General features: G+C 46.6%; 1 protein-coding gene across 4 annotated transcripts in view; it reads right to left on the bottom strand.

Annotated features, from left to right (window-relative positions):
• syt1a (synaptotagmin Ia) overlaps nucleotides 1-25,678 on the bottom strand; it is a 174,330-nt gene that overhangs the window by 29,277 nt on the left and 119,375 nt on the right. For all 4 annotated transcript variants that reach the window (XM_028953977.1, XM_028953980.1, XM_028953978.1 and 1 more), the window contains one exon: nucleotides 15,342-15,531. In XM_028953977.1, the coding sequence (XP_028809810.1) occupies nucleotides 15,342-15,504 (163 nt within the window). In that variant the 5' untranslated portion in view covers nucleotides 15,505-15,531. The remainder of the gene's footprint in view (nucleotides 1-15,341; nucleotides 15,532-25,678) is intronic.

Genomic DNA, 25,678 nt, shown 5'->3' with positions numbered 1-25,678 from the left:
TGGAACCACAACCTGATGTCCACAATGTCCCTCGCCCCTTATTCTTCCTCCTCTTTGTTGAGAAAGCTTGCATCACCATCTGAGCACAGAGTCAGCAGCCTTTCACAGGCTAAACCTTGCCTTCAAGGCAAAAAATCCACCAGGTTAAAAGTTGGACCAAATGAAGACCATGATGGGTTTCTTGACCTCTTCCCTAATCCTTCCTCCTGGCCTACGGAGACCTCATGATCACATGACCACCAAAAGCCCAATTAAAACAACACTCTGGTCAGGTTCATGTTTAAGGCTTGTAAATTGCAGCTGATACGAAACTGTCCTGCTGTGGTGACAGTGGAGCTATGACACATTTTTAATGACAGCACGTATGAAAGAATCACATCGAATGCAATGACGCAGCTGGAACCCGACGAAATGAATGCATTTACCTCCATTTTAATGACGGGGACTGTGCCCGGTTCAGATTTCTTTTGGCACGTCACGAAATGTAATCTTTCCTTCAGCTCCCTCTGCTCTCTGCAATTTATAATGCATTTGCATTGACAGAAGTGCGGCGGGAAACGCTGCAATAAGCCCAACCTTATCAGTCTCATCGAGGACAAGAGTCACGTCCTGAAAGGCACTGTTGTGTTTCTTAATTAAAAGGACCCGAATCCCAGAAAGCAATAGACGCATCAGCTAATTAACTATATTGTGCAAGTGTCTACTCTCGACGAAGTGGCGTGCAGACCTCAACTGTTCCATTACACACACACACACACACACACACACACGTATGAAAAGCAGCAGTAAACGGGTGGAATAAAGGACTTTCACAGCTAGGTGTTTTCACAGCTAGCGAGAGGCGCAAATCAGATTCGGTGGCGCGGTCAGAAAGCCTCGGAAGCGCGGCTGCCGAGACGCGATGGACACAATGAGACACCTTCCTCGCTCTCAAGCACGGCGTGGCTCTGTGGATATCAGCAAGCTGCTGTTTGAGTCTGTCATCTTTCCACCACCGTCAAGGACACGCTCCGTCCTTTTTTGTGGCATGTTGGAGCAGATCTGGAGGAACGTTTGTGTACCAACACCTTCCACCCTCTCTGTACAAAGGAAACGAGGGAAAAAAACAAACCCTCTCTTAGACGGATTCATCAGATAAGTGGCGGAGTATTGAAATCTGAAAGCTGCAGCATCAGATATAGTTTTTGACAAAAAAATATACAATAGTATTTCTGACGTTAAAAACAAATTTGAAGAAAAGAAGGCACTATGGGGTCTGTATCACACACAGTACATCTTATCACACAGCTACAGCTGTGTTTTTTTACCCTTGTTGAACTGAACTCACCCCACGATGCCAGTCTGAAACACACACACAAAAAAACAATGCAAAACTCTGCAAACAAGTTGATTTGTGATTGGCCGATCCCCAGGTCCTGATTAAACTCTACGTCTCCCTGTTTCAGCAGCAGCCAGAGTAATCAATGTGACATGCACACTCTCATCTATCACTGCTATATTACACCATCGTTAATAGTTCTGACCTTGCGCTCTGATTGGCTGTGAGGCATTCTAATGGCACTCTTTAAATACCATCGTGCCTTACTTGCCTCGTTTTATTGCGCTTTAAAGTGATTAACATCTGCTTCCTACTTGCCCGCTGCCTGAATGGCACTGCTTAGCAACAACGACTGTCCACTAGATCATAGATGGAACTATTTTTCATAGTAGACGCTAAAACCCGAGCTACAGCAGCTCTGTAATTAACCGTTAATTGGAGGTATAATACCAGTAATACATTTGAGGGATGTCACGCTGTAGCATTCAGAATTGGCACTGGTGTGTATGATGCAGACAATGTGGTACAGTGTCACTATGTGACCTTGAGTTCATTATTGTTTTATAGATAAATGGACAGTTGGTATTTTTCTGCAAGTATGAGTGAAAAAGTGTAACTTTACATGCATGGGTCAAGACAAAATAGGAAATACCAGCACCAATACAACAATTTGATATGATTGTTTTAAATGAGCCAGTCATAAGAGTTGTCAGATTGGTTGAAATGACTTTTTATTCACATAATACGAATGTCTTTTTGTTACTATGTCTCTGTTTACTTAATTTAAATATGAGAAATTTCATGGTTTTGATATAAAAATAAGATCTTCAGAAGCTGTGTTTTTTAATGGTCATGAATAAGTAGTTCACTTTCGCTGTATTTGTTTGTTATTGCAGATACAGTGGAGCGTGATGCTTCTTCGGACTGGGGCTGTGCGTTGTCAGCATACAATCACTCATCCTGGTGAGGTTACCCCTGTTATTTGACATCGCACCTCATTAACTCACCACTACATGAGTCAGATAGACTGAAGTTATGTTGAGTCTCCTATCATCTTGGACCAGCAGATGGATGGACGGTGCATACATGTGTCATAGAGGGACAGGTGCAGCATTGCCACTTCCCGGCAGTTCAGGAAACACTAAAGAGATGGTCAAACGGTGAGCTGATTACGGGGCTCGCTACAACACCGCTTGGCCTCCGGCCCATCAGAACTGCAATGCTGTGATGAGCGTGTTGAGCAGAGGGGATCATTGGAAGGGTTGTGTCTCATTAGGCTCTTCGGGGCTGATCAGAATCCGAGATGAGGCTTTGTCGGCCGGGAGGAAAACGCCAGTGTGGTGGTGCGCTGGGGGAGGGCTTCTGCCGGGATAATCAGTCACTCGGGGGCTGCTGCGGGGCAGAGCACGAGATACCGGATCATTAGCACACATTCGCCATCTCTCTCTCAGGAGCTACGCCAAGCTCCCCGGCATCTTAATACAGCAAAATAGAGATGTTGAGCGGAAAAGGGAGAGTGTGTTGAGGTAGTGGGCGACTAGGGTAATGTGCACCACGGTGGCAATACAAACTAATATATTGTGACAGCGCCCCGTTGGTCAATTAACCCGCTACTACATTTCATGTTCTGGCAACAAGAGCCGAGAACCATAAAGCCTACTCTCATCCAAACATGAAGTTTGTTCCTGAAGAAATAACAACCAAACATAAGCAGAGTCTCATAAAGCAAAAGGAATGGAGTGGGGGGAAAAAAACATATCAGTCTGCAATATCCCTTCTTTCATATCCTGAATCAGATCCTGCAGCAGGTTATTGTGGCTTCATTTCTTGTGTTGACTTAGATAAGTACCTAGTGCAATTACAGAGCTTGGCCGGTGAATACCTCCTGCCATAATGAATGGCCATTACAGGTTGTATTGAGGTTTATTTAGCTGACAAATGAAAGCAAGGGAGCCAGTGATGGAGGAGATTAAATGATCGGGTTAAATGACATTGGAGGAAATCACTACCAGGGAGGAACGGGAAAGGACCTGGTCACAGACCTGGCCTTAATATTCTTCATCTATCTGTAGTACTTCGGCGAAGATGAGAACACGGGTGCCATGGGCAGAGCTGCTCGTTTGTTTATCTCCTAATTAATGAAGGTGACAAACTAAATTTGTGCATCTGGCCACAAGCTTCACTCTGTGTCTGACACTTCGGAGCTGAAAGGCAACTTTCCAAGAACATTGCCTAACACTGTCAACAAGTTGACACCCTGTTAGAAGCTAATGTTCTAGGAACATTCTCACAGCTGAGATGGTAATGGTTACGATCCTGCCTGCTGTTCGACTGTTGGGGAAAACAGGGGGCGGAGTCACAGCAAGTTTGGAGGTCTGGCAACTTTCTTGCTCAATTCTGTTCAATTTGTACATTTTATAGAATTTGGAAATGTGTGTTTATTTCACACTCTTATCAGGGACTCGACTATTCACTTATTACAGGGGAGAAATATAGAGTAGATGATGCATTCAATATAAACAGGGAGCATCTGACTTCCATTAGAAGCCAGATGTCATACAACACAGCTCAGTGTTCAAGAGTTGCCAATAAATTACCCACCTTTACAGAATCAGTATGGACCTGACTGACTTTTTCCTGTTAAAGCTTTGTTCAGCTTCAACAGAATCTAAAAACTGAACTTTGAACTGACTTCCATTTTAGCTTTTACTATTTTATGATTATAGGATTATGAACTTATGCTGTATTTTAGCAGGATAAGGTGGCATGAATGACATTGTGAGGTCTGGTTCTCAGAAAGGCCTTGCATGAATAAGTATACCGCACCTACAATTTTACCAATGAGGAGACTTCAATCAAAAGTCACCAAATGTCTCTTATTGACTCTAATTTAAACTACAAGCATGAGGAAGGTGTTTGGAGGGGTTGTAGTTCATTTGACAGGAACATGTTACTTCAGTTTCATTAGAAGAATTGAGTGGAACAGAAGCTTTGACATGAAAAGAGAAAAGTCAATAAGGTCCATACTAGTCCTTTTCATGATGGTGGATCATCTTTGATGGGTTCTTGCTCCACGAACGGCCTCCTGGCTGCAAATTGAGCTGGAACCAAAATGGGTATGTGTGTTACTTTACTTTACTTTACTTTATTTGGCAGACGCTTTTATCCAAAGCGACTTACAATGGGAAGACACCAGCAATTCTCGTTCGATTTCTATAGAATATCAAGTATACAAACTAAGAGCCCTGATAAGGCTTAGACTTGTCATTGAAGAGCATGCTCGGAGAGTGTTGGGTGCTAGACTAAGAAAAATTATAATGTATTTATACATTTTGTATTTGTTTGTTCAATGTGTATGCATGTGTATGTGTTAAATTTGTCTGTAATATTTTTGGAATAAGAGGGTTTTCACCTTCTTCTTAAAAGTGGTGATAGTCTCGGCTAGTCGTGTGGAGGAGGGTAGGTTGTTCCACCAGCCAGGGACAACAACGGAGAACAGACATGATTGGAATCGGAGACCCCGTGAAGAAGGAATTTTTAGTCTCCTTTCGTTTGCCGATCTGAGAGAGCGTGCAGGAGTGTATCTAGGTAGTAGTGTGTTGATGTAGGAGGGCGCAGTTCCATTTACAGCCCTGTAGGCAAGCATCAAGGATTTGAACTCAATGCGAGCAGCTACCGGGAGCCAGTGGAGGGAGGTAAGAAGAGGTGTAACATGGGTGTATTATGGCTGATTGAAAATGAGACGGGCTGCCATATTTTGGATCATCTGGAGTGGTTTTATGGTGACTGCAGAGGTTCCAGCCAGGAGAGAGTTACAGTAGTCGAGTTTGGAGATGACCATTGCCTGGACGAGGAGCTGCGTAGCTCCAGATGGGCCCAGATGGGAAGAGGTGTTGTAATTCAACACTGTACTTAACACTGAAAGTGTCATATGAAACAGTGATTTTTGTGTGGATTGTGTAAATCACTTTCATTTGTTAATTAGTTAATGAGGACATTCTTCATACCTTCAAGCTATGCTTAAATCAGTGGTCAGTATTCACTTACATATTTAATTCCTTTCTTTTTTGTTGCCACCGCAACAATAAAATTAGCTTTATTTGGATTTTATATGTAATATATGCAGTGTTCACAGCAATATGTGAAAATATGATTTTTATAGACAAAGCAAAGCTGGTCACAATCACTCTTTGCAACAAATGTATTTTTTTCACCGACCAATGACTAACCACCACTAAATATCTAGAGCACAATTAATTCACTTTCAAAATTTTTAAATAATTTGAAAAAAATCCCCACTTTGTCCACTGTGTAGGCGGAGGATAAGTGAAGCTGGATTTTAATGGTCTGTTGCTTTGGCTCTTTAAAAGGTTGCTGGCCTGTCCCTACCCTCCTCTTCCTCACACACTGAGAATCAAAATGAACCAGCATGGCTTTTGCCTCTCTGAGCAGACCCTCCTGAATAATAAACTTTGCACTTTTAATCAGCCTTGTTTAAGAAAATTAATTGCATGTGTGATGTTGCCAGGCATGAAGCATGCACAAGTATGAGTGTTATTCTGAACAGAGTGAGTTCATTTCATCTCGTAAATTAATCACATTAGAAAATTCATAAATAAATGTCAGATGCTACTCTTCAGTACTTAGAGTGAAGACACCAGTGGTGATAAGAAAAAAAACAGAGAGACGTTCTGCTTCAGTGCTGAGAGGTTAATTGCCCTTGGACTTTAACTCCTGGCTGCAGGGACATTTATTTTAACCAAGTGGCTGCTGCTTGGCCTTTCTTTAAAAAGGCCCCAGATTCTGGGGCTTAGCCAGATGCTAAGGCCCTGAGGGGGGACTCTGCCCCTGGCTGCAATGCTAGGGAATTGAGGGGCATCCAAAATCCAGCCTCATTAGCCAAGGAGTCCGATGGGATTTTCAGAACAGCAGAGCTTGCATGAGGAGGGCCTCAGTGAATTTAATTCATTATTGTGAATGAAATAAAATGCAATCTTTTCGGTAAACAAGTCGTTTAGAAATGAAAAAAATATATGTAGAAGCATAATTCATTCATTTTCAAAATTAAATGAAAATAATTTGAAAAAAAAAAAAAAACTCACTGTGACCACCGATTTAGGCAGAGGACAGTTAGTGGATAAATAAAATGCAGACCAGTGTAGTAACTGAAATATAAGATGAGCTATAGTGTGGATTCTTATGGTTTCTAAATTATGTAATGATAAATCGAAAAAAATATATATTACACATTGGTTCTCAAACTGTGGTACTCAGATTCTCTCTAGAAGTAAGAGCAAGGAGTTTAGATAGTTATTATTGTAGTTATTATTCTTAATATCACCAATGTAGCACAGTTCATATCCCGTTCCTCTGTGTGTTCCTCATTCAATTTGAACTTCTGGTCTGCATCAAGTAAGCTACTACATTCTGAACAAGAGTTGGAACTGAGACTATTTTATTGTCAAATCTGAACCTAATTTGTAGATACATTTAATTATTATTATTAGAAACTTAATAATTTATCTTTTATGATTGATGTCAGGTATCAGGTAATTGCAGCTAGTTCTAGGGACACCATGTTACTACCATTACTACAGTGGAGGGTTATACCTAAATCTTACACAATAGGTTCCACAAAAAAAAATCACAGTCTGAACTTAAACCGTCTCATTTATCTCCATTTAAATGTGCCTGCCAGTGGTGGTGAGAGGACATTTTCTTCTAGCTAGTGTCTCGAACCTCTCTGAGCTGATTAATCTTCAGGTTCAGGCAGAGAGACCGCAATATTCTTTTAAGGGTGGGAAGCTCGGTATCTCATTGGGAAGAATACAATGAATGGATCTTTATTAAAAACAGTGCAGGGTGTCGACAAGTGAGCGAAGAGGATAAATGCAAGAGGACGGTGCATTCGGTTGTTCTTCAAGGCCCATGCTGGCTATGCCCTGGTGGCATAATTTACTCTCATTTTAGATACGAATTGATTCTGTCAACAGTTCGGCAGCTTTGCTTACATATTCGTCTTAATTCACTGAGCCCCGCCGCAGAGGTTGTTTATTCCAAATTGCAAGCCGAGGACCATCTTTGGCAGTGACTTGTGCATTGAGGCTCGTTTGATGAAAGACCAGAAGCGTGAAAAACCGGTAATTTACTTTCTGTAATTTCATTTTTATTTATTAACACCCCCCACACACTTTCAAGTCACTCGCTACGCCTTGAGTCCTATTTCTTCCAGGTGACACTTATTCCGTTGTTGCCTGCGGCACACAGAGTGCTAATTAGAGGTGCAGGGGTTATGAGATAAAAGCCTAATGTGGCTAGCTGTGCAGCCAACACCCACACATCCATCACGTCCCCCGCATTAGCCTTGACTGTGGGTGGGGTCCACAAATCTGTGGAATAAGCGCATCCTCAGGCAGACACAGGGAAGGTGTTCATACAAAATGCAAACATACATCCACAGACCCCCTTTTTGCCCCCGGAGAGACAGCTCTAATATGAAGGGCCATTACTGCTATCCACAGGGAACCTGGGATCCCGACCCCTCACTGAGGCTTCATTATGGCCTCCATATGCTGCTCAGAGCTAATTTCACATCTACAGTGGAATGGAAGCCCTTCCACCCCTGTTTTGCCAACCTTTTGCAAGGCCTTAAAACTGCATGTAATAGAGCCAAAGCTTTCGAACTGGCCAGAAGAGTGACACTTGAGTGCCTGCTTGGTTTCAGCCCCAGTGAACATGCTGTTTGGCTTCAATAAGGCCTTCAGAGGGAGCAAACAAACCTCTTATCACAGCCCCTCCCAGCACCATAAATCTGAGGCAGAGTAATATGACAAGTGCGTCATTTGTGCCGACGCTCATGCCATACAGGGCTTCTTTTTTTCCACAGAGCCCATTTCCTAACACTGGAATTATTTTCACACAAGCCAATAAATACATCTATATTTGGTCCCTGCTGCTGAGCGCAGGCACCGGATACTTACAGGCAGAAAAGTCAAAAGAACGTCACAGTCTGGCGCTAAGAGACTGCAGGAGGCCAGATCAAGAAACGCCTCCCCAGCTTCCCATAAACGAAAGCATTTGTACACAGAGGCCATGTGCTGACAGGCACCCCTGCGTTTCAATGCGTGTTGATGGGGAGAAGGGGGCGTGGGTGCAAACAAAAGCATCGGCGACAGACAAGCAGATCAGAGACCGCATCTGCTCGTTCGTCTCAGTGAAAATGAAAATGAGACAGGCTAAACGAATAAAGAGCATCCTATGGAAATGATTTCTAAATATTTGAACAAGTGAACATAACAATGTGATGCACTTACAATTCACATAAACAGTCACTATAGCCACCGTAATTCCGTACAGTTGGAATCAGAAACTCCTGCGGGTGCGACCTCTCAGGATTGACATCTTTCTTAGTGGGGTGCGTTGATCTAAAGCTCTCAAAGGCCATATTCACAGTTTTCCCTCAAATTTCAACAACACTTCAATCAGCTGTCCCTTTGCCATTGCTGCCAGAAAAGAGTTCAGTTCATGATTGTCACATGATTCCATCATGTGACCGGGAGTAACACGGAAACGAGGTAACGTGACTCCTATATATTAGGCTGGAGAGCAGCTGCCAATTGCTCAGTCATTGAATGACGCACGCCATTCGACTCGGCTCCGAAAACCCGCTCCCAGTAAGACCGTACCTGTCCTCTCTGTTCTCCCGATACCCGAACTCCTTCCTGTCACCCTGTCCTGCCCTGTCTTGTGTCTTAATACGCGAACGACAACATCAGTGTGGTGTTGCGGCTCGCGCCGTCCCCGTTCGCAGATTAACGCGGAGGAACTTACCTGCCTCCCTGCGTCCCACCGCACTGAGGTCTCTCGTTTCCTCCTACACGTCTCTCTCGTTCTGGTCCCGGTTCGCGTGACAGAATGACTGAGCCTGAATTACGCGCTTCACAACTCGCTGCTTTGTGCGATCGGATAGCGCGGCAGGAGAATCTTTTTGGAAGTCTGTCGCAGGAGGTTCGCTTCCTGCGGCAGCGCGTTCAGGAAGTGACCGCCGCGCACCGAGACCATGAAGCGGCGAGCGTGGCGCAGAGCCCTCGCCCCCCCGCGGTTCCCGAACCCAGTTTGCCGCTCCCGGAGCGCTGGAACGGGACCGAGGGGAGCGGCGAGGTGCTCCTCACCGCTCTCTCGTTGATTTTCGAGCTACAGCCTAGCCGCTACCCCAGTGCCCGGTCCCGAATCGCCTTACTCCTAACCCGGCTCGGTGGTACCGCCGCAGAGTGGGCGGCTGCGCGAATTAGTTCCCCCAGTTCTGCGTCCCTCTCGTATGCCGAATTCGTGGAGGAATTAAAACTCACCTTCTGTCATCCGGACGGTGTGGAAGACGTCGCGTCACAGCTTTACCATCTGCGCCAGGGTTCCTCATCAGTCAGCCAGTTTACCGCCAGATTCCGGACCCTGGCTGCAAAGACTCCGCTGGGCGACCACGCCCTCCGGATGATGTACTATGAGGGACTGGCCCCACGAATTCGTGGTGAGAGGGTCAGCCGGGAGATGCCAGCAACGTATGAGGCCCTCATACAACTCGCTATGCGGATTGATCGCCACCTGCTGGCACTCCCGAAAACTGCGGCCCCCACTCCGACCCTGCATCAGACCCCTCGACCTCCGATATCACCACCTCAGCCCACCGTCACTCCTCCAGACCATAGGGGGGAACCCATGCAGCTGGGACGGACAACCCTCACGCCTGAAGAGAAGCAACGGCGTTTTCGGGAGGGTTTGTGTGCATACTGCGCTTCCCCCTCACACATCCGCCTGACCTGCCCTATTCGTCCGGGGAGACGGGACACCCAGCAGATCAGCACGGCACGGCCATCTAGGCCCCTTCCTCCACATCTGATGCCACCGACCTCCCGACTCACTCTCCCGGCCGTCCTGGAATGTAATCAGCGAAGCATCTCCACCCCAGCCTTTGTGGACTCCGGGGCGGCTGGAAATTTCATAGACCACTCCTTCATCCGACAACATCACATTCCCCTGGAACTCCTTCCAAGTCCGCTCACAATCACCTCCGTGGATGGTCATCCTATCTCCGCAGGACCCATCATTCACCGTACGGTCCCTCTGCAACTCCGGCTGGACTCCCATGTGGAGAAAATCCAATTTCTGGTGACCAAGATTATCACCTCACCACTCCTCCTCGGGTTCCCCTGGTTGTCACTACATGAACCCCATCTCTCCTGGTCGTCGGGCATGGTGTTGGAGTGGGGAGCGCACTGCCATCACCATTGCCTTCTGCCACAACCCTCCTCGTCTGTCTCCACGAACCCAGAACCAAGTCCTCCAGTGTTAGACAACATCCCCTCTTGTTACCATGACCTAGCCACCGTCTTCAGTGCAGCCAAAGCCGCCCAGCTGCCTCCCCATCGACCAGGCGACATGGCCATTGACCTGCTGCCGGGAACCACTCCTCCGAAAGGACATCTCTACTCCCTCTCCAAGGCAGAGCAATTGGCCATGGAGCGGTTTGTGGCAGAGGCGCTTCAAAACGGCACCATCCGACCATCGACCTCCCCGGCCGCGGCAGGGTTCTTCTTCGTGACCAAGAAGGATGGTGGCCTGCGCCCGTGCGTGGACTATCGGGGACTCAATAAAATCACCATCAAAAATCGAACACCGTTACCCCTCACCAACACCGCCCTGGACGCCCTCTCGGGAGCCAAATACTTCACGAAGCTGGATCTCCGGTCTGCCTACAACCTGATTCGTATCCGGGAGGGCGACGAGTGGAAAACTGCCTTCATCACCCCCACTGGTCATTTTGAATCCCTCGTAATTCCATTCGGTCTATGCAACGCACCCGCCGTCTTCCAGCAGTTCATAAATGATACTCTCCAGGACATGCTGGGACGGTGGGTGTATGCCTACCTGGACGACGTACTTATTTACTCCCCCACTCTCGAATCCCATATTCAACACGTGAGGGCAGTACTAAAGAGATTGCTCGCCCACCGACTGTACTGTAAGCTGGAAAAATGCGCCTTCCACCAGCGCTCCACCACGTTCCTGGGTTTTACCATCTCGTCCCAGGGTGTGGCCATGGAGCCCAAGAAGCTCGAAGCAGTGGCGTCGTGGCCCCTACCCACGACGCTGAAGCAACTGCAACGGTTTCTTGGGTTTGCAAATTTCTATCGTCGCTTCATCCGTGGCTACAGTACGGTCGCAGCACCCCTCACTGCTCTCACCAAACCGTCACCAGGTCCGTTTCGCCTAACCCCGGAGGCCATTCAAGCATTTAAATCTTTGTGTCGGCATTTCACCACTGCCCCCATTCTTCAACACCCAGATCCTACCCTTCCGTTTGTTGTAGAAGTGGACGCGTCAGAGGTGGGTGCTGGCGCCGTCCTCTCTCAACGCGGTCCGGACCGGAAATTGCACCCGTGTTGCTTCTTCTCGCGGAAGTTCACCCCTGCACAGCGGCGATACGGGGTGGGGGACCGTGAGCTGCTGGCAGTCAGGTGGGCCCTCGAGGAGTGGCGGCACTGGCTGCAAGGCAGTGACACCCCCTTTCTGGTCTGGACCGACCACCAAAACCTCATCTCAATCAAGGCTACCAAACAACTGAATCCCCGCCAGGCGAGGTGGGCATTATTTTTCGAGCAATTCAACTTCCAACTCTCCTACCGTCCCGGGTCCAAAAATCAAAAGGCCGATGCTCTTTCCCGTCAACACGCCCCAGACTCACCATCCTCTGACCCCGAACCCGTTCTTCCTCCTCATCGCATCCTAGGCCCTCTCCGGTGGTCCCTCGAGACGAAGGTCCGGGCAGCCCAGGCATCCGATCCTGGCCCAGACAACACCCCACCCGGGTGCCTGTACGTCCCAAATACCTGCCGACCCGATGTACTGCATTGGGGCCATTCTTCCGTCCTCTCAGGCCATCCAGGACGCCAACGGACCCTCTCCTTCATTCGCCGAGCATTCTGGTGGCCTTCAGTACGACGGGACGTACAGGCCTACGTGGATGCCTGTGATGTCTGTGCCCGGGCCAAGACTCCCAACACTCCGGCTGCTGGGCCCCTGCGTCCCCTTCCCATTCCTCATCGCCCCTGGACCCACCTCGCCTTGGACTTCATCACCGGTCTCCCTGAAGCTAGTGGTATGACCACCATCCTGACCATAGTGGATCGTTTCTCCAAAGCGGTCCACTTGGTCGCCCTGCCCGGCCTACCGTCCTCTGCCACAACCGCTGACCTCGTGCTTCAACACGTGGTCCGCCTCCATGGGTTCCCCCAAGACATTGTCTCTGATCGGGGACCCCAATTCGTCTCAGCTGTGTGGAAGGCGTTCTGTCGCCTTATTGGATCGACCTGCAGCCTCTCCTCTGGCTACCATCCCCAGACCAACGGTCAGGTGGAGAGGGCCAACCAACAGCTGGGACGATACCTGCGGTGCTTTGCGTCAGAACATCAACGCACCTGGCCCGGGTTTCTCCTGTGGGCAGAGCTGGCCCACAACCTGCAAGTCTCCTCCGCCACCGGCCATAGTCCCTTTGAGATCTGCCATGGATATCAGCCCCCCATCTTCACGCACCAGGTGCCTGCAGGCGGGGTCCCCTCGGCCCGTCAGATGATCCGCGGTTGCCGAAAGGCCTGGAAATCTGCGCGGTCGGCCCTCCTCATCGCCTCCCGAAGGATGTCCACCCAGCACGATCGCCGGCACCCTCGTCGACTGCACTTCCGAGTGGGACAGCGGGTGTGGCTGTCCACCAAAGACCTACGTCTCAGGACTGAGTCACACAAACTGTCCCCTCGATACATCGGACCATTCCGGATCCTCAGTCGGATCAACCCCCTCACATACCGTCTCCAACTCCCTCCTGCCATCCGTGTCCATCCAGTCTTCCATGTCAGCAAACTCAAACCCTTTTTCCGATCCTCGCTTCATCCTCCTGCTCCGGATCCGCCACCACCACGCATTGTCGACGGGGGACCCGCCTACACGGTGGAGCGCATTATTGCCTCTCGCCGCAGAGGTCGGGGGGTCCAGTACCTGGTGCATTGGACCGGCTATGGACCAGAAGAACGGTCTTGGATCCCGAGTCGTTTCATCCTGGACCCGTCTCTGGTGGCTGAGTACCGGCAGCGTACCGCCGCCACTCCGGGGCCGTCGGGGGTCGGCCCTGGAGGGGGGGGTACTGTCACATGATTCCATCATGTGACCGGGAGTAACACGGAAACGAGGTAACGTGACTCCTATATATTAGGCTGGAGAGCAGCTGCCAATTGCTCAGTCATTGAATGACGCACGCCATTCGACTCGGCTCCGAAAACCCGCTCCCAGTAAGACCGTACCTGTCCTCTCTGTTCTCCCGATACCCGAACTCCTTCCTGTCACCCTGTCCTGCCCTGTCTTGTGTCTTAATACGCGAACGACAACATCAGTGTGGTGTTGCGGCTCGCGCCGTCCCCGTTCGCAGATTAACGCGGAGGAACTTACCTGCCTCCCTGCGTCCCACCGCACTGAGGTCTCTCGTTTCCTCCTACACGTCTCTCTCGTTCTGGTCCCGGTTCGCGTGACAATGATAGATTGTGGGCATTGAACAATCGCAAGTTCTTCAATGAGCTTGGTCTCAAGCATTTCTGTTCATTCTTTTGCTCATTATTTTGAGACACTAAGTCAAAATGTTGAGATACGAAGTCATTGTTTTGTCTCTCATTATTAGATACTAAAACATTTTTCATCTTACAGGATACATTTTTATCACGCTGGCAGCAACAAGCTTCCATAGAATCGTGATCGATTATCATAAGGTGCCATTTATTTTGTGCAAATGAATATATTGTTTACAGTTATGTATGATGTGGACATATAGAAAATGGGCACAAAATGCTACGGATGTTCGTGAAGGGCCCCCATACCGATTACAGTCTGTCAACTCTGTGCCGGCTCACGCCCCATGCACAGGACGCACACCACATTTTCACGTGACCTGCCTGCCGGGAAATGAATGCCCTTGCCAAATCCGGAAAAGACCATGGTCCCACATAGCCGTGGACTTTGTCAAGGACCTGCCAGTGTCAAAAGGTTACACAATGCTGTTGTTTGTTCATTTTCTGGACTGTTAAATAAACCCTGTTTATTTAACGCACCCCTCTGCATCCATCGTCCCTTCCCCACCTCGGGTGTGACACAGTCATTGAGTCAACTGTGAATTCTGAATTGAAGGCAGGTGAGACCATCAAGGGAAACAAAGATGGAACAGAGATGATCCTAACAAATCCTAACAAGGGATGTGTTTGCAAAAAACAAAAGGTTATGGAATAATTTGGTCAAAGCAATGTTTCTGGATGATCCTAAACAGAGGGTTCAACAAGCCATAGACTTGCAAAATAGCTACAAATTAATTTTGCAAAAGGATACAAAGTAATTAATATTACGATATCTACTGATATTTCAGAGCAAATCTAAAAAGTATACAACCTGCAGCCACTCTATGGTAATGTTATTTTTAAAAACAATTTATTTCACTTAATGTTTTGAGGTAATGTCAACTGCATTTGAGAACTCAGAAGGTGAAAAACTCTCAGATTCCAACTGAAATTTCAGCTGAATAACCAAAGAAGCTGCATGAAATGGAAGACAAAGGAACAGAATGGAAAAGAATAGCTGCATAGTCATGTAAATCACCTTAATCCAACGACTCTTTCAATCAGATACACCGCCCGGGATAGGAAATGTTCTGATGGCTTTGTGTGAGAAATTGAAATTGGAACGTTTGTGTAAATGAACAGTTCAGAATGCGACAGGCTATTTGCGCGCGTGTAAACACATCTACTGGAACTGGGTCAGATCGGTAACCGCCGCCGCCGAGCGCATGCCGGCATGCTGTTCCTCCCCAAGTTGTCAAATCAGTCCAACACATTTTTACTGTGTACAGGTTTGGCGTGTTGAACGCTGAAGCAGGTGACAGATGGCGGGGAAGGGGCTAGGGGTCAAGGGGGAGGGGGTGGGGGTGGGATGGACTCACGTGGGATTTTGTTGAGTTCGTTCATGAACTTGTTTTTCAGCTTGGAGAAGGCCTCGTCCTTGGGCTCGTTTGACGCTGGGCCGGCAGCTTCCGTGGAGTTGGGGCTGGCCTCGGAGGCGACGGTGGGTGCCGGACCCCCTGCGTATGCTTCCCTTCGACTCATGGTTGGGGCTTAGCAGCCAGGCAGAGGCTGTACAGAGGAAGAGAAAAACATTTTCAACCAATTAATTAAAAAAAATATATATATATATATATTTTTCCCCCCAAAAAACAAAGATGAGAAGAAATGAACTGCATCATGCTCCTCCCTTAATCACTAGCAGTCTTCAGTTTTGCCTTTTACTTCAGCTCCATCACACGTTCAAGCAGCACTGTTATCATCACCGCTGTATTGCATCTATAATTACACTCTACCGCTCCGCGTCAGGCTTCAGGAATCATGGGACATTGTGGGCTGGTTTACTGTGCTCACATGTAGACAAGTGGAAATGGAATGAGATAGGCAACTGATGAACTGGTTTGTGGTTCCTCTACACAGGTTTTGTGTGTGTGCGGTTGGTATGTATGTTTCGTGAGAGTGGGTGGGGTGGCCCCCATTGCCCGTCTGTGGGTGGCTGGCAGCAGACAATGGAAGTTGTTATTGCCAATTGTTCTGGGCAGGTCGTCAACGTCGCTCATGTTGCCATGGTGACGGCAGGGTTAATGGCTGGATGAAGATGTCTAGTGAGTGTGTGTGTGTGTGTGTTTGTGTATGTTGTGAGTGCTGAAGGTGTATCCATTGTGTACTGACATAAACTTCTCTGTTCCTCATCAGCATTATGAGACGCCTAATTGTTAGAGGCTGGATACACATGTGAGTAATAATGGGTCTGAAAAATGAAAAAATGGGTTTCTACGTCTCATTGACTCACAGGAATCACCAGACCTGCAGTCCAGCCCATTTCCATGTAGTTATTAATAAAAGTGTTCCCATCTGATTGCATCTTTATTAAAAAGAATTGTTCCTGTTACAAGAAGGTGTTTCACAATGACAAATAACTACGTTAAAAAACAAAAAAGGTTGTTGTAGCAAAGGTCTTGTCATCTATGGATTGTTAATGACCATGCAAAGCAGTGAAGAAATGTGTTCTGACTTCTTCTAACAATAATGAAAAAGATCATAGAAATGGCTAAGTACGTGCTCGGGGTGTTTCCACTGAAGGTGCTGTAACCACACCCCCTTATCAAGGGTCACTTATAAGCTGAATGAGCTGAAGACAAAAGCGAGTTAAAATTGATTTAACTCTACAATTCAGGACTACAGTTCACAGTCTGTCCTTTACATAGACGTGACGGGGCATCCACATTTACGAGAGTCTGAGGAGGAGAAACGCAGACAATGAGACTCAAGGCCGTTTGGAGCTTGAACACAGCAGAGCATTGTGTGCCACTGTGCAGGCATCCATTGGCCTGATGTTAACACAGCAAGGCGTTCAGGAGCGTGTTGCCAGCTCACGTCGTCCCCATGCAATTGCTTTCCTTACATCTCAATTAAAAAGCCCGTTCACCCAAACACACTGCGACTCAGTGACTCGCGCACATATAATTTATATCATTAGTGGTGCGATTAAAAGTGTCGGAAAAAGAGGCCGCGATGAGGCTCGGTGATCCTAGTGACACTGTTCATCAAGAGATGCAGAAATTACCAGCTGTGTCACTTCAAAGCTGCCTCCCTTTTTGTTGCATGCTTGTGCGGCGCGTCATCGTGTTGATGAGATTACGTGGGCGGGCAACACGAACTGAATTCGAAGCGGTGGAGAAGAACGCAGAGGCCTCTTTTTTTTCTTCCTCAACAGTGCAGGGTGTCTCATCTAAATGGCACTAATGCACACCTGCAAACTTTTCCAGTGCCCGCGATGCAGTGAATCAGAGGGACGGACAAAAGAGCGGCACAAAGGCCCTGTAATTACATGCAGAAGAAGTGAGCAGAAAACAGTCCATTAGAGGAGGGGGGTTGCATCATAAGGCACGTTGGGGAGGGGGGGGGGGATAAAGCGGCTTTTATAAACGGGGGTCCTGAGGTGCCATTAGCGCAAGCAGCACCATGCCGGAAGGCTAGCAGGAAGGGGCACAATAATGCACGTCAGCTCTCGGCTGTCAGTTTCCAGCTGCGGCCGCGTCTATAAACTCCTCTGTCGGGGCAGTGGTGGCCTAGCGGTTAAGGAAGCGGCCCCGTTATCAGAAGGTTGCCGGTTCGAATCACGATCCGCCAAGGTGCCACTGAGGTGCCACTGAGCAAAGCACCGTCCCCTCACACTGCTCCCCGGGCGCCTGTCATGGCTGCCCACTGCTCACTCAGGGTGATGGGTTAAATGCAGAGGACAAATTTCACTGTGTGCATCGTGTGCTGTGCTCCTGTGTATCACATGTGACAATCACTTCACTTTCTTCTTCTTCTTTCTTTTCTCCAGCAACTTTCTGGACCGTTGGCTACTTTTTCTGCTACCTTTGGAAAAATGTGGAGATGGAGCATACAGTGCTGTGCACAATACGATCCAGTGAAATCAAAACCCCTGTTCATCTAAGCTGCAAGCAAATTTGCTAATGTTACAAAACCCCCAATGTCAAACATCGATCAAATGTTTTTTGATTGCAGAATTGACATTGTGTGTCTAGATTGACATTATGTGTCTAGAGACTTCTCCTGTTCTCTTGTTGTTCTATGAGCAGCAAGATAGCAACAGTTTTTCTGTAGATAGCAAGTTTTTCTCAAATCAAATGTATTCATTTCCCTTTTCACTTTTTTTACAATTATTACTTACAATACTCTGAACCCAAGGTCAAAGTAGCTAGTGCTTCTATTCCACAGTTGTTTTACTTTGTAACATTGACTCTGATGGTATAACGTGTTGAGTATTAGCAATAAAAGGTGGGTGTGCACGGACAAACTGGATGGCACTCAAATGCCATAGAAAAATATTAGCTAGCCTCCATTTCCCTTTTAAACTAATTTCTGGTGCATTTTCACTGGTGCAGTTTTGTACTACTCAGAGGTGAGTAGACATATTTCAGTGAACACCGATAACAGGGACCTTGCGACTCAAGCTTGATGTAATGAAGTGGGGACCAGAACCAACCAAAATGGGAAAAAAAACGTAAATTGTTCAAGACTCATTACTCCTCCCCCCCGGTTAATTAAGCATAAAACGCCTTTCAGCACCATCTAGCAAAAGGTCACAGTGGTCATCTTTGAGAACACCCATGTGTTTAGCCTCACTGCCTAAGACCACGATTCATATAGCTCAAATGAAGAACTCAAATGAGACCCTAACATTTCAAATTGTTCTGCTGCTTTGTACAGGTGCTTCTACAGTAAACAGGTCCTGTTCATTTGATTGCTGCACAGCACCCTGGGCATGAAGTCGTGTTCTAATGCATGACTAATAATGGAGTTCGAATCCCACCTGCCCTTTTCTCCAGAGCTTCATCCCAGAGCAAGATGAGCTTTCGCATATTGGTGCAAAGGCTCCCCACGGAGCCCATGATTTCTCTCATTTCGAGGACGGTCCGGGCCGCTGTGCACGCTGCATCAACACCCGGCCGAGATGACAAATGCAATGGTGAATGCACAAGTTAAAGTACATTTTGGAATGAATATTTAAATGGTACCAATCATTTTTTTCTCGTTGTTTTTTCCTGACCTGCCTTGAAGTGTTCTCGCTGCTGAAGGAGCACTTGAATATAGAGCAAGAGTCGATGTGAATGGCAACTAATTTGCGTCTGAGAAAACTTCAAAGCGTTGCTGACCTTTTATCCCCTGTCCGTGGGCTGCTGACACGGAGCCGATCATATTTTTGATTGCAACACGAAGTTGATACATGGGTCTTTTTTCCATTACAAGCACCTCTCCATCTGACAGAGGATGAAGGATCACACAAGGTCTACTAATGGACTCCACAAGAAGGGAAAATAGAAACATGAAGCTTTTGTCTGGTTCAAGTTCTAGTTGACAGTCAAAGAGCATTAATGTGTCAGAAAGCAACACATTTCTGCCTCTCAAAACTGACAAAACTGTTTGCCTGCAAAACAAGATTATATTGTTTATAATATTTATATTTAAGGTCTAAAAATGACAGAATTACAGTTTGAGCTGCCCAACCTTGTTGAGGATAGTCTAGAGGGCATCTTCATTTGTAGCACTTCATTAATAGACAGTTTTTAACCAGAGGCTGTTGGTTAGACATTTTTGGGAGGTAGGCTCCTCTCCACATGCAACTAGAATAATGTAGCATGAGTCTGCATTATTATAAAAAATGACAGTACGATGCAGGGGGATGAGCCCACCCCCACCTAAGTAGGATTAAGTGGTTATGGAAAGTGAGTAACTGTAAGATAGTACATTGTAACAGACTAAAAAGTTCAACATTGTACAATGAGATCAGTGAGATCATAGACTCACACGCAAACCTGCAGGAAACTCTGTGGAGGCCAACCAAGGTTTGGGAGGTATGGAAAGAGCCAAGATAAGACTAGCAAGGCCAGCAAAGCCAAATAATCATGGAGAGGTTCTGAATACCCTGAAAAAGGCTCAACTGTCAAGGCTGGGTTTACAATGCTTAATTATAGACTGCTTATGTCCATTGCCACCTCAAAAGATACTGGCTGGGAATCAGTAGGCAGGAAATTATTAAGATGACAGATCTGTGATTACGTTCACTGAACTCACACACTTAAACTTTGGTTTTACTCTGGGTCTAACTTTGTGTATGCGTAAAGGAGCACAGATAAATAAGATATTTGTTGGAGACCTATGTAACACTATACATTTATCCATGTTGTATTTTGAGCTGAAGTTATTGAAATGTATTATGAATTGAACATTGTTGTATGCCTAAGCACACACACGCACACAGCAGAGACAAGGTCCGTCCTTGAGGCCTCCCTAAGCCTTACTTCACACGGATCCGGGGAGTAAGCATGAACATCAAAAGAACATAAATCTTACACATTTTAATTGGCTGTACATGCAGAAAAACCTAGACAACACAATCACACACATTACTGAGACAGGTTTAGCACACGCAATTGCCACATTCATTTGGGTCTTCTTAATGTTTTGATGACGTGTGACCAAAGATAAGAAAAATGTAGTAGAACGAAAGCCCTGATGTGCTGCAGGCCATATTGGTCGACTCAATGGCTGTTGTCTTGTTGCGTATTGCAACAAACAATTGTCTACAATAGTTTTCAGTTGTTTAAACGACAATATAATATACAGTGCATCATATTTTGTGTATGTTCAGACCATGTGCAGTCTTTTCACATTTCACATATGCACGCAATGCACTATTTCAGAATAAAAAGTTTGAAGTGTCTGTCCTCAGGTCCCCTGAAGACTTGGCAGGGACGCGTTCTCCTCCCCCCCCCGTGCTGCGGCTCTCCGCGCAGGTGTAAAAACCTCACTCAATTACAAGGTCGCCATATGGCACGGCATGCCATCCATCACACTCAAAGCTGGCACAGCCTGGCGCTGCCTACACCCTGGCTCCCTCTCTTTCTTCTCTCTGTTTCTCGCTCCCCCGCTCCTCCTAACCCACCACACACACAAGCACTCCTCACTCAAGAACTGTCTCAATTACACACTTCGCACACTGCCGTACACACACTCTGTATGAGTATTATGAACTACAGCTTCTACAAAAAGATTCACCTTCAATCCCTGCCAAGTTCTGGCTGTATTAATTCATCTCTTTTTTTTATTATTTATTTGTAATGCATATGCAAAGGTTAACCTTTTTGATTAAAAATAAAGGACTTTGTTTTTTGTCTGAATATGCGAAGTGCACCCAATGACATACTAATGATTTGGATGAAAAAGGTGGACTTAAGACCTGCCCTGTCTTTTTGGAGGGGTGGGATGAAACAATGTGGGTGTCTGGTGCAGAGAGTCAGTCGCACAGCGGCGACGACACCAACACCAACAGAGAGGGGAACCAAAGCCTTTGATCTATTGCATCGAGTTTGCATCATAACTGCACGCAGGCACACACACACACACACACACACACACGTGCACACACACACTCCACATGCGAAGAGATTCAGATGAGCTGCCGTCTGAACTGAGTAATCCAAATTTCTCAGCTTCCTCCAGCCTTTTCCTGTACCATCTCCCCCTCGACAAGCTATTCAGACAGTAAATATTCAATTATGTCCAGTGATAAAGTGTTAAAACGCATTTCCCACCATCAGTGCAGAAGCTGCCACGTGTTGGTTCCATTAAAATTGGAGCCGTGGAGATGACTGCTGTCTACTTTGTAACATCTGATTCTACTCAGTGTTGTTCTTCTATGAGATTGAAACGAAACAAAACCTTTTCTAATCAAGGAGGAAAGTTACTGTGCTCCTGTCTTAACCTACAATGCATATAATCTGTTATTAAGCGTGGTGAATCGTGGCCGTTCACCTGCACACAAACATCCAGCCCCCAGGCGACGCTTCTTTCCTTCTCCTGCCCCTTATTTGTTTGAGCTTTGAGAGAGAGGAAGGCTGAGGCATGCGGTGGAATAGCAAAGGCCCATTTCCCCCCTTGATTAAACGGGGACTCAGCTGTAGTGCGAGCTGCAGGCGAGCGAGGAGTCTGATTGTCTTGGTGACTTTGCGAGAGAGCAGTTTAGCTCTTGGCAGAGCACTTGGTTGGTTAACTTAATGCCCTGCGGATAATGCAGGTGGATGAGAAAGACACACAGGCGTGCGCTCCGCACACACACGCACACACACGCACACACACGCACACACACACACGCACACACAGACTGCAAAGCAATTCCTCCCTCACCGTGTTGCAATTTTGTTAGAAGTACAAAGTCTTGTTAATGAAGCGAGGGGGGCTTGTTGTGAGCCACTTCCACTATCTAACAGAGGACCACTGGTCTGGAGAGAGCTGAAAGCAGTGGGGTCAAGTTCAGCACGAAATGATGCATCAGTATGGAAAATGTTCATAATCAATGCCAATGTAATTTATCCACATATTGACTTCCATTATTTTCTCGAAATTTTGTTAAGGACTGAATCATGTAACGGAAATGGGGGAAAGAATTGTGTAAATCAATACAGTTCTGCTTCTGTATATCAATTGATACTGTAAAAAGCTTAAAATAATATAAATTTTCTTTCATATGTGTCTGAGCTAACAGCTCAGCTTTTTAATGACTCACAACTTAGAATTCTGACCTTTGATGATTTTGTTTCTAAAGGTTGGGTGGACGTATTATGTTAAGTTTATTTTGCAGCATAGGAGAAGCAAAAGGATGAAGCTAGAAAATTCTGGATAAAGGTCTTTGGCTAGAATCAGTCTTCTGGATCAATAAAGGTCAGTTCCAGCACATCAACAGACAGAGTAGAGGACTGGGACAAACTGATGAAGTGGACAGAAGAAACGAAAATGCTGGAGCTGATTTTGCTGCTGGTCATGGGTATAAAAAAAATGGACTGATGTCCACCCAACAGATTCTACTCACTGTCATAGAGCTTGGAGGTTATAGCTCATCAAATAGTTCCTTTTCTTGAACATTTAATATGGGGGGAACATTTAATTAGGGGGTCACAGTACAAAAAAGGGACAAAATGGTGTCCTCCACCATGCCACGTTCCCATTTAATGACACTTGAGATGTGTCGCTGTCTAATAACCAATAAACAGCATTCCTGTAAGCCCTCCATGGATCATTAAACCTATGCTATAGCAATCTGTGACGCAACGAACACATTAGAGTCTGTGGTGCACAATGGCTTCAGTAGAAAGAGCAACTTTTCTTTGTTTCTTTGTTGCAAGCAGGTGTTTGGATGAGGTGTTGAGGGGGAAGATCTTTTTATCCCAGCATTGATTGTAATAGGCTGCGTTGGTTCCATTAAATATAAGCTTCAGTCGGGGCATTTGCAATTATGCTACATAGAGAAATAAACCGATAGTCATATCAAGGCTGGTTGTTTTGATACAAAGGGAAGACTAACAATGTAATTATAATAAAAATGGGGGCGCAGAAAAAAAAAAGAAAAAAACAACTGAACAAAATTAAAAGCTCTGAATTAGCGAGAGTAAACACAGCACTGGCACCGCATCAAACAATTACAGACACTTTATTGAAATGCACAATATTTTATCAAAAACGCGCCAATTAAAACCTTAAAAGTATTGCCCTCACCAGAACTCGCAGCCTCGGTTTCGACAAATTCTTTCATCTGCGCGATCAAAACAAATTTTCCACCCTTCATCTCAAATTGGACAGAGGAACCAGAAACGCTTTACAAAGAACTTGAGCGGGCGCTGGACTTTTAAAATGCATATTGCCAGAGTTACACGGACAACGTCGTTTTGATGTGGCAGCACATTCTGGAACACTCTGGAAAGAAAGCAGATGGTATAAAAATGTATGATTGTAAAGGAGTGAGTTCTGCGGTTCTGCTTTTTAATAAAAGGGTTAACGGAGAAGACTGTGTTTAGGCAGGAAGGGGCGGAGTCAGATCTAAAAACAAACCTGTCCTGTAAGTGCACTCTCTGAAGGTCATCATTAGTGTCTCTGTTGTCTCGTTTTCAACTCGGCCTACTCAGCCAGTGGCACTTAACAGCGCCGCCTTCCATTTTAGATCAGTTCTGGGTTCCGTGACATGCCTAGGGCAGCCCTCAAGAGCCACTCTGCAGAGAGCTCACCCGCCCGGGGACGCTTAGAAGACGCTGCAACCCTTGCTAACTTCCATTTTGGTCCGGCACAAAGCTACAGTCATTACAGGCCGAGGGGACGGGTTTTGCTCAAGCATGGCGGCTGTCAAATTAACCCCTCTCTTTAAACGTTCTTTCTGTATAATTCCACTGGGATGACTACTCCTGGACGGGAGATGACTGGGTGGAGACGGACAGGCCTGACCTCGCTCTGTCCAGGTACTCACCTATGGGCAATTTCATGGGCTAATGAGATGAGGGAAAAAAGTATTAACCCAGCCGGGCCACAGGGTCCAAGGCGATTTATTTAAGGAAATGCAAAACGATTTCTTGCTCTTTTCAATTTACGTTCTCAAGGTGGCGTGCAAAATAAGTATGGTATGAGGAATGCATGGGGAAAGGCAGGGATTGTTGGCCGTAAAGCGCCAAATCCCTGCCTCGCTCAGCCGATGGCTTGCACACGCCTGTGGCTTTCCGCCTGCCGCCTGCTCCCTGCCCTGCATTCATCCATCACCCACCCAATTTCAGAATGGCCAACATTCAAGCCCTGGAAAAACGACTCCATCAGCGACGGATTAAGAGTCCAGAGGCCAGCTTGCCACAGTAAGTGGGAAAATTTGAAGTGAGGGGAAGTAAAAAAAAAAAAAAATCTCTCTCTTTTTAAAAGTAATGAGTGAGTGAGGAGGCTTTAAGCTTAATATCAGGTTGTCATATGACCGGATGTAGCGGGTGGATATGCCAGCGGGGTGTGAAACGGCATTTAGTGTCATACAAGGAAGCACCATTAGTGTGCAAATGATAAATATCTTATGGCCAGTATAATTTGTAGCTCTCCATAATTTTTTGCTCATATATTTTCCATTTATTTAGCTTCCAAGAAAGGGTCCAAAAGACCCTAGGTTTTTATGACTTCATCAACTATGGCCAAAAAATCTATGAGTTCAGTGTTCAAAAGGTAATTCTCCTCATCCTGTTGAACTGTGTGTTCTTGGCTTTAAACAGAGAATCCCAAATGACAAAGAAATGGAAACACAATCCCCAAATCCACCTATTCTTACATGGCAATGACATGGTGCCATCAACCCACTTCTGGGTAGGTTGGAGGTTGGAGGCTCAGGCTAACGTCACTGTTCACGTGGAGCCTCCTGTCGCTCTGCATCAGCCTACTGCGGGCGAAGGGTGGGTGAGGAGGGTGGGGGTGGTGTAAGTGGGAGGAGAGTGGGTGGATGCTGGCAGCAGACAGGTGAGTCACGCGAGCAGAGTGACGGGGTGTCCGGCCCACTGCCTGATCAAAAATATCCCTCTCAGAGGGAGATCTGCACCGAGGCGACAGGCATTGAAAAGCAACGTGTCAGTGGGCGCTGACTGGGTGTTGACAGTCCTCTGGGGGATGGAGGGGCTGGCTGTGCAAAGGTTAAATGCACTTTGGATTAAGTGAGGCAGTAAAAAGAAATAAAAGAAGTCCCTGAAATATTTTCCATGCATTCAACACTCATGGAAAGACATAGGGATACCTGAATCATGTTGTGTTACGGAAGTACCTACAAGATCGCTTCCTTCTCTCTGTCTTTCCTGCTGTGACACTCCTGTGTTTTTGAGGCAGGATACAAGTACGTGCAATATACAGGGAGACAAGCTTT

Source organism: Denticeps clupeoides, chromosome 15, assembly GCF_900700375.1.
Source record: "Denticeps clupeoides chromosome 15, fDenClu1.1, whole genome shotgun sequence".
Taxonomy (NCBI): domain Eukaryota; kingdom Metazoa; phylum Chordata; class Actinopteri; order Clupeiformes; family Denticipitidae; genus Denticeps; species Denticeps clupeoides.
This window is presented reverse-complemented; position numbering and strand designations above follow the sequence as displayed.